This window comes from Electrophorus electricus, chromosome 9 (genome assembly GCF_013358815.1).
Source record: "Electrophorus electricus isolate fEleEle1 chromosome 9, fEleEle1.pri, whole genome shotgun sequence".
Lineage (NCBI taxonomy): Eukaryota > Metazoa > Chordata > Actinopteri > Gymnotiformes > Gymnotidae > Electrophorus > Electrophorus electricus.
The window spans coordinates 13,109,530-13,119,529 of NC_049543.1; the positions used below are offsets into that span (position 1 = coordinate 13,109,530).

Sequence of the window (10,000 nt, forward strand, 5' to 3'; positions counted from 1 at the left end):
ACTCTGGCACTTGCTCTGGACTGAATACCTTCTTTGCATGGTTGACACAGTCCATAGAGCTGACTACATCCTGTGTGGGGGGGCTGTTGTCCGTGGATGTGAACACTGCCTGTGGACGGACAGGGAGTGACAACCTTAACTGGCTTGTTTCTTTCAAGCTCTTTAACCATCAGAACATCTGATCAGAACAACTGAAGTAAATGCCTGAGCTTTCTTACACATGTGCACAAACAAATGAATCTACGATTAGACTGCCACAGTAAAATACTGAAACGTTTACCTTCTCATTTCCTTGTCCATGGCAGTGTACCTCACAAGTTCTGGCCACACCCCCGAATCCACGTCAACTACACCAACCAGCTTCATTAGGATAACCCGTGCACGCGACATTTCCTTCAAAATGCAAATCCAAAATGTTTCTCTGCAAAACCTTGTGTACTGCAGCACACACACACACACACACACACACACACACACACACACACACACATACACTCACACATGTATACCTACATATATATATCTTTTTCCTTTAAGCCTCCAGACTTCATTGCTGTCATACAACAACATGCAACGCAAAGAGAAACGTCATTATCGCAGAGTCCGCTGCAGCACAATCGTCATGACAACTGGAAAGGATGAATCCCTATCTGATGGTCTGAAGGTGATCAGCGAAGCCTTCTCTTCTCCTGGACACTCCAGTGTCAAGTTTTATCTCTTACAGGAGATACAGCAGACAACACCTGCATTAACGCTCCAGGAGAGAACGCAGTTTTCCTACAGCTGGAGCGGTTGCTCGGTTATCATTCCACCCATCGTCTATCTCTCTCTGCGAGCATGTCTTCACACTCTGTGCACGCCACTGATGAAGGACCTTTGTCTGGAACTTCCTGTTTCTCTGGAAACCCCGTGTTCTGCTCCGCAAATTTTATCGAGCCTATATCTTTAATCGCCCTACACTGCGTCTACTCCCTGTGTGTGTGTGTGTGATAGAGAGAGGGATAGTAAAAATGACAAGTAAGTATACGAGGTAATGATAATTAATGACATCATTATCGTTCCTGGGGTTTTAAGATGGCAGTGGCATGCAGGCAGCTCTCGGGTTTAATTCACTGTTGACAAATGTTCAGGTGTGTGTGTGTGTGTGTGTGTTTTCAGGGTATTATAGAAGGATTGAAGATAGAGGTCCTGAAGGGAGTGTTTTAACATATTCTGTACATGTTTGAACAGAGTTGCACGTACAGCAGAGAGAATTATGGGTGCTGCCCTTCCTCATATAGAATATTTATGCACGGCCTGCATGTGTTCGTCAGCATGTGCTTGTCACCGTTCCTGGCAGAGGAGAACTTTATCGTCCTACGCTCAAGAACAGCGACTCTGCACATGCACTGAGACAATCACCAGCCGCGTGCGCACGCGTGTGTGTGTGCGCGCGCGTGTTGTAGTTTACGTGTTTCAGAATTTGTGTGTGTTCCTTCACTTATAAGATTCCAACATATGTGTTTTTACTGCATCTGTATGGCAAACGCAGCAGAACCTGGTGCAGAACCGAGCCTGTGGACCCACGAGTAGGGGTCACGGCGCATTCATGTCCTCAGAGTAGGGGTCACCACTTTACTAACACCCACCAAATCCAGCCTCGTGTCACAACGCTCTGACCCAGTGGACCAGCAGTGGGTTGAGGGTCTTAACATTTGTTTTTCCTGCTTCTAGCACATCGACTTTGAGAAGCGACTGTTCACTTGATACCTCGGCAGGTGCCACTGTAACGAGATAATTAGTGTTGTTCACTTCATCTGTCAGTGGTTGTAGTGTTATGGTGATCATTGTGTGTGTGTGTGTGTGTGTGCATTTGTGACTTTATTTTACTCCACATATATAACAGATCCAATTGGAACCAAGTTCTTGAAACACGTCCAACATGATTTTCATCTCCTGTGTTCGTTAGTGATGTTAGTAATGCGAATGTGCATGCTTCCTACGCTGGCTAAGATGTGACAGTGTTAGCTGTCTGGCCTTTGCCTTTTGCAGTCCTCCAGTCTGAAGTGCACCTGCCGCGCTGGTCTGCGCACGTGTCCGAGGCTGCCAAAGGCCCACACGGTGCCGACATTTCAACCTTTCAAAGGCCTTTCGCCTTTGTAGTGTTTGACACATCTAAGAATAACTCAAAAACATTTCAAAACTGAAAACTCTCTTTTAAGGCACAGACGTCAAAACGATGCCCGTGATATCGGCGATTACTGCGAACACTCCAGCTAAATCCCTCGAGTCTGTCTTTGGAGCGCTCTGGGAGTTTCCTGCCCAGTGTGTGCGGGAGGAGGGTTGCTGGCGCGTCCACGGACCTTTCGTGCCCAGCAGCATGCGCGTGTGGAGCAGGGTTATGGAGCAGGCAGGATGAGGGAGGGATGGAGGGATACCATAGGATGTGCTTTGGGATACCACAGGACATGCTAATTTCTAAAGAAATTAGACCCTCCTTGCTGATGGAGGTACTGGTGCAGACTGGGTGTGGTACTGAGTTATCAGCACCTGTCAGATGAGGTTTCCCTGGTTCAACTCACACCAGGAATTCAGCTTCCAAGCTCTTTGGATCTCCAGTAAAACATGCCTCAAAGATCCAGACTGAAGCTTGTGAGATGTTCCATTGGGGTTCACTGCAATCTCCACAAAATACTGATGAGTCCTTGACCATGGCCTCCAAGAGCTGCACCGACTCTTGACTAGTTGAAGACTCGATTTAACCCTGCGTCTGTTCTTAGGTTTGGTCAGTCAGACCGTAAGCGCACGCACGCGCGCACACACACACACACTGAAGGTGATAGCAGTAGTAAACCTGTTTATTGAAGTAAAGGGTGTTTCAGAAAGCTCCTCCATCAACTGTTGTATGTATATAATGTGTGTGTTTATTTCCCACACCAGTGTCTCATGGTTTGTCCTGCATCTCCATCCATTCTCAGTTTCACTCGCTCTATCTCATTCTTCATTTGTGTTTCACTCTCTTTCTCTCATTCTTCATTTGTTGCCATTTACAGGAAACGTCATTTTTCCAACTCCTTTCAAAGTTCAGCTCCTGCCAGCCTTTCCTGGAATTTCTGTAGGGTTTAGTTCCAGACCCAAACCTGATATACATACACACACACACACACACGCACGCACGCACGCAGGGATCACTTGCTGGGTTTCTGACGGAGTCTTGGGCTGGAACTGAGCGGAACTTTGGAGGGACTTAGGGGGTGTAGGGAGCTCTTCAAGATGGCAGGACAACCGGGTCCAAATCTGACCTCCGTGTTTAGCTGTGAGGAGGGTCCAATCACAGGCCCCGTTACCCAGCTGCTAATCCAGCTCCCACCCTGAGCGTCAGGACGGCTGTAATCTCCGTTACCGTGGGATTATTGTAATTAGTCAGAATGAGTATAATTGCCCTGTAACTGAAAGGCAAAGGCTGTGTGTGTTTGCACCGGAAATATGTGTGATGAGAAGATGAACCTGTCCTCTGTGAAGCCTCGACATGTGCAGAGTCGCTTGGCTTAGGGGTGAGGAACGCTCGTTTATTGGGGTTTTTGTTTAGTTATTTATCTCTTTTGAATCAGGACAGAACTGGTGTAAAAGAAACCTGTAAAAGACCAAAATGTGAGAACATTTGAGGAAAATAAACCCTGCAGATGCACACAGGAAAGGAAAGAGATCAGTGTTTGCTCACTTAATTATGTAGACAGTTACAGTAGCTCTCAGAGCTATTCAGTTACTTTTAAAATAAATAAATATTGAAAGAAAGCAAAGCCCTGCTCTAAAAAAGACAGCCATGCTCTAGAAGTAACCACAGCCATGTTCTAGAAGAAAACACAGCCATGATCCAGAAAAGGCCAGCCCTGCTCCGTACACTCTGACCCTGTTTTGCTGCTTCTACAGATCCGGGTGTTTCGCCCCCCCAACTACTCGGGGACAATCGCCCTTGCCCTGCTGGTGTCCCTGGTGGGCGGCCTCCTCTACCTGCGCAGAAACAACCTGGAGTTCATCTACAACAAAACCGGCTGGGCCATGGCTGCTCTGGTAAGAGGCCTACGTTTCCCAGAATTCTTCTACCGGTGCGATCCAGTCAGAAGCTGGTGGAGCGGATCGGAACCCTCCCCTCACAACCACGTGTGTTTGGTCTCCGAATCAAAGATCTTGTTTTCAGCTCTTTTCTTCCTTTCGATTCATTTATTTCTAAATGACCATCACTGCAGTCTGTCAGTGACTGTTGCCATGGCTTTGAACACACAGAGGACACCGAAACTGTGTTATGAAGCTCACCTCCCCATCACAGTGTATTATGGTCCTGCATTTTAGCCCCAGATTTGACTGGGCCTCTGTGCACAAGCCAGGGAGGGGGCACTAGGACCCTGCGGTTCGAGAGGGCAGAGCCGCAAACGGGCAGGGCGTCGTGTGCTGCTGTTTACTCAGGAGAAGGGGCAGCGCCTCGGGGCTGGACATCCCGGCGCCGCGCCAGGCCGCGTTTGCTGTCCCCCGTATCCATCGCCGTTGTCAGGCATCTGATGCCTGCGAGGATCCGATCGATCCTGCGCTCGCGGTTTCCTCACCTCACCACCTTCTCTGTGCATCGGAATATCTCTCTCACGCGCGCGCAGACACTCGTGAACCGTAAGGTTTTGTTACATGAGTTGCATTTGGTTTCTGATAGAATCAAGCCTAAACAAGCACGCTGGATTATCTGCTCATCATTCTCTCACTCCCTCTCTCCCTCTCCTCCTCTCTCTCTCTCTCTCTCTCTCTCTCTCTGGCTCCCACACATCCTTCCTCCACCTCCTCCTCTTCCTCCTTATCTTCCTCCTCCAGTGTGTCGTGTTCGCCATGACCTCGGGCCAGATGTGGAACCACATCCGCGGGCCACCTTACGCCCACAAGAACCCGCAGAACGGCCAAGTGGTGAGTACCAGTGAGCCCCATCTGCCCGAACGCCCCCGCCCCGCCCCCAGGTGTGACGTGCTGACCGGTTCTGAATGTGCTCTGTTACCGAGACAACTTGGCCTGGAGGTGCTGTAGAGATGTGAATAATGTTGTTTATTCTGTCGAACTGACCCTGAGGCAGCTGCGTCCCACTCCCCGGTCCTGTTCCTGAGCGTGCCCGCCGGCATGTCACAGGTCCCGCGTCAGCTCAGCGCGCCATCCTGCGAGCGTGGCGGTACGGCCGGCGAGGGGCGAGGCTGAGATATCGGAACGGCCCCTTTTCTGGCTTCCGTCAGCGGTTCCGAAGTTTACCTCCACACCCCCCCTCGCCATGACTCCGGCGTTCCGACCACCTGCCCGAGGGCAACGCCGGCCCACCACGCCGTCAATAAAAGGATGAATCCCAGACTAAACCAGGCCTTTTAATGAGTCCTCTATAAATAAACAGATGAATCCCAGACTAAACCAGGCCTTTTAATGAGTCCTCTACAAATAAACAGATGAATGGACTTTGGAAGTCTGATCCCGCCCCCGTCAGATCCTCCTTCCGCCGCCATCCCGCTAAGCCCTCCGCTGTCGTGGGATCGCCTTTCATTGTCCGGAATCCGTGCCAACGTCAGGAATCAGACTGCGGCCCGGAGAGCTGGGAACAGCAGTTAAAATTGGATTGGGTTGAAATCCCGGTCGCCGGACGGTAGCCTGGCCACAGCGAGCCATTAGGCCCGGCGGGGGTCAGAGCGCCAACGTTATCGCAGGCACCGTGCAGGACGGCGCTGTAATCCCAGTATGTTTGGCTCCCATCACAGGGTCCGTGCGGGGTCCTCACCGTGGTGCCCGTCCCCGTCCTGACAGTGAAGCCTGCACTAAGCTCTCTCGGGGGCGTTGTAAACGCGGCGCGTCGTAAACTTTGTTATCCGGTGTGGCCCCCTTTACGTGTGTGACTGCAGTAGTTCGGGCGGGTGATGGGGCACCGGGGACCCGCACACACCATCTGTGTGCTGGCGAGCACGCCTACTGGCGTGTCTCCACACTCACACCCCATCTGCACCTACCTGACTTTTATGGGTAGTGCTCTGTAAGCAGATGTTCTCAGAAAGTGTGTGTGTGTGTGTGTGTGTGTGTGTGTGTGTGTGTGTGTGTGTGTGTGTGTGTGTGTGTGTGTGTGTGTGTGTGTGTGTGTGTGAATAATGCTTTACCTGTTTTGAATGCAGAGTCCTTAGACCAGTGTCTGATCAGGCAGACTCAGCCGTAATATGTTACTTAGCCCCGCCCTGTCCTGACCACAGCCCCGCCCTGTCCTGCCCTCAGTCCCACCTCATCCTGTCTTGTCCCAGCCACAGAACCAATCTTTGCTCCGTACCAGTATGTATACTGGCAGCTGATCTGTGGACCAGTGTACAGTGTGTTTATGCAGATTGCATTTGTTTTGATTGGTGGACAGGGAGGTTGGGCCCAGCTCTGGGTTCCAGGACTGCAGCAGGGTCCAGGAATTCCCGAACACGGTCGGAACATCGTTTATGCCAGTCCTGGAAAGCAGAGGTCCCGCATGCTTTGGCACGGAGCATTAATCACGCTCCTTTCAGCGCTGCTATCAAAATCTGCATGGGGGGGTGGGGGTTGAGAGACCTAGATGTAGAACAAATGGATGAAAATCCGGATGAAAATTCCTCGGAGAGCCCGAGCTGCGCTCTGCTTCCCATCTATTAAGCCCGGAACTGCAGAGAGTAAAAATGTCAGGAATGACGAAGGGAGGAAATGAAGGGGGCGGAGCCCTGCATGGGGGCGGGTATGAAAGAGACCCCACACAGCCGGGCTGGGGACCGGGAGGCAGAGATCAGAGTGGTGCAGGGTGGGGGTGTATAAAGGTGGTGCGTGAGGGTGTACCAGGGCTGGTGGTGCTTGGGTCTGGGAAATGTTACCCCGTTAAGCACTGCAGCTCAGCCTCAAAGAAAAATGGCTGGTCGGAGCTTTGTGTCAGAGTGCGTTCCAGGCATGGGGGTAACGGTCCTTTCGCGCAAAGCTCTTGGGGCGTCTCCCGTGTCCGACTGTTCAGTATTCCTGCTGAAACGAACGCAGCAGGCCGGCATTAATCAGGAATGCCAACGCGGGCCTGGAAGGGGGTTTTCTCCCACTGAGATGTAGAGAGCGTGGCGGAGAGATGTGTGCATGGCTCAGCGTTTGTGGCTGTGAAGTGAGATTACAAAAAAAGAGAACAGAGAGAGAGAGAAGAACAAAAACATTACGTGGATTTTTCAAAACTCTACATTTGCATGAAATGGCCTCTCCCATCATCCTCTGAGTGGAGTTTATCCGTGCTTTTCCACATTTTTCCGCGCTTTTCCGTCTTTTTCTGTTTTTTTTGCGCCTTTTTCCGTGCTTTTCTGTGGCCGTCGGGCCCTGTTCGGGACCCGCGTGCTGTGTGGGAGAGCGGGGTCATGGGTGTGGGGTCAACAGAAGGTTCCCGGGGTGTTCATCGGCATGGCTGAGGCCCCGCCTCCACGCTGACCCTTGGCACCGAGGGCGGAGCTTTGCCAATCGTGTAAGGTAAAGGTGTTATGTACCGGGGCTGCCAGCGATGTCGCTAACACACAACTGAGGCCGTTCTTTTACACACACACACACACAGAGCAGACTCCTCAAGGCCAGAGACAAGATGCATGGTGGTGTGTTTTCTTTCCCTGTCAGCTTAATAACATCGTTACAGATGTTGAGGTGCAGTGCTGACAAAGGGGAGCAAACCGACACTCAACACACACAGAACGAAGTGTGATGTGCACACACACACACACACACGTATAAACATGAATAATACATACACACGCGCCCACGCACACACCTCTAACACATACACACATGCCCGTGCACACGCATTCACACAAAACTAATAAACACACACACACACACACACACACACACACACAACCCATGATCACACAAATAAATCCCAAACCCCCCGCAATAACAAGCGGGGGGGGGGGGGGGGGGTCAAAGACCAGTGGGTGGTGGGAGGGGGTGGTGGGTGGTCTCTCCACCTTAGGGTACATGAACTCCACTCTGGACAGCTCATCCAAGCACAACAGGACGGCATCTCCTGTCAGATAAGCAGCCGTCCAGAAAGCGTCTCCGTGTCCGTGCGTCTCCAAAAGGAGGAGTCAGGACAGAGATTATAGAAAAGATTACAGTTCAGGAGCTGGGGGAGGGGTCTCCAGATCGGGTGGAGCTGTGGGAGGGGTCTCCAGATAGAGTGGGTGGAGCTGACCTGTGGTCATGGCTAATATTCAAAAAAGTTTCCTCACTTTGCCTGGGCATATCTCCCTCTGTCTCTACTGCTCCCTGCATGTGTGTGTGTGTGTGTGTCATTCCTCACTGCATGCCATTGCTCAGACCCCTATCGGTTGGTGTCAATTCCAGCTTGTGACTGGGACCCATATAGTTGCTGTGTATGCACACGTGTGTGTGTATGCGAGGCCGAAGCTTTGTTAGCTGTGTGGCTAACAAAAGCAGCAGCACTATGGCGGCAGGGCCCCTGCCCCCAAGACTCCATGCCCCACCTCCAGCCCCTATGCCACGCCCCCCAGCATCCTACCAGGCTTGTCCCGTGCCGTGCCACGCCTCTTCCAGCTCGTTACCCACAGTGGTAGATGCTCTGAAAGGTTGCCAGGTTGGGTGAAGTTTCTAAATCCTTCCCCACCTCCTCCACAGGCAGGTGTGTTGTTTTGACAGGAAGAGGGGCTTTATAACTTGTGCTGGCAAACCTCCTTTACTGTATCTCCGAGCCTCTGCTTTGATTGTCTGGCCTGCCATTTTTGAGAAGACAGAGGACAAAAGTATGTGTGTGTGTGTGTGTGTGTGTGTGTGTGTGTGTGTGTGCGTGCGTGCGTGTGTGCAACAGAGAAAGACAGTGGGAAACTGTTGACTATTCTTTGTGTAATTGTGTAAGAACAGGCGAGTGTTCTTGTGTGTGTGTGTGTGTGCACTCCCTTGCACTTTGCCACTCAGTTTGTCTGTACTGCTCAGAGCGAAACATTGAGATCTTCAGAGAAAGAAACACTCCCATTCTGGGAGAGAAAGATAGAAATAGAGAGAGAGACAGAGAGGAAGGGGGATCTGTAGAATATGTGCAACATCAGGATGAACATTCAAGTGGTGAGCAGGAGTACATATCAGTACAAGTCCTCTACCCTCCCTCCCTCCCTCCCTCCCTCCCTGAGTCGTGAGAGTGCTGAGGCTGTTTCTCTACTTAGGGAGGCCGTGGCTGCTGCTGACAATCATTCAGCCTGGCAGCAGCCTTCTCTTAGAGAGAGAGAGAGAGAGAGAGAGAGAGAGAGAGAGAGAGAGAGAGAGAATTTATATATACAGTCTGTGTGTGTGTGTGTGTGTGTGTGTGTGTGTTCAGTTTGCTAGTCTTTACTGTCACTTCAGTCACTCCAATTATAAACAATATCTCATCCCTCTCTCTCTCTCTCTCTCTCTCTCTCCCGTCTGTCTTCCTCTCCCTTCTCTGAAACTTACAGACAGCACACCATGCGCATTATTCATTGGAATCCTATTTTACACACTCTCACACACACACCCACACACACACATACACTCTGAAAGCCCTTGAGAGAAGCCTTCGTCAAGGCTTCTGCAGGCCATGCAGGCCGTGATGTAACTGAAGATGGCATAGTGGGAGTGATGAGGTCTTAAGGTTGCGCTCATCTGAAGTAAGCGTGCCCGAGCCGCAGGGGGAAAACTGGGACAGAGCACACACGTCCTCCTGGGGATCCCTCCATGTGTCTCTGTGTGCATGTCTGCGGGAGTTTTCCAAGGACAACACGGTGTTGATTAATTGCGTAATGACACGTAACCATGACAGTAGTGATGATGGTAGTAACATCACAGAAGAGGACGCTTACCGCTGCTCTTTGGTCACACAACACTGTTTCACTAAAGCACAAATGAATGGATTACCCAGAAATACTTAGTCATGCAGCGCAGAGCTCGCGCGCAGCGCATGCATGGCGCATTACAGATCGAACAATAACACGTCACTTTGCTCTCCAAGAGCGGG

The 10,000-nt window shown here is 51.1% G+C and overlaps 1 protein-coding gene across 1 annotated transcript in view; it reads left to right on the top strand.

Moving 5' to 3' along the window:
* The window catches only part of tusc3 (tumor suppressor candidate 3), a 42,064-nt gene that overhangs the window by 20,167 nt on the left and 11,897 nt on the right, over nt 1-10,000 (top strand). Inside the window, exons 5-6 of the mRNA XM_035530383.1 lie at nt 3,910-4,050; nt 4,837-4,926. Of these exons, the coding sequence (XP_035386276.1) occupies nt 3,910-4,050; nt 4,837-4,926 (231 nt within the window). The remainder of the gene's footprint in view (nt 1-3,909; nt 4,051-4,836; nt 4,927-10,000) is intronic.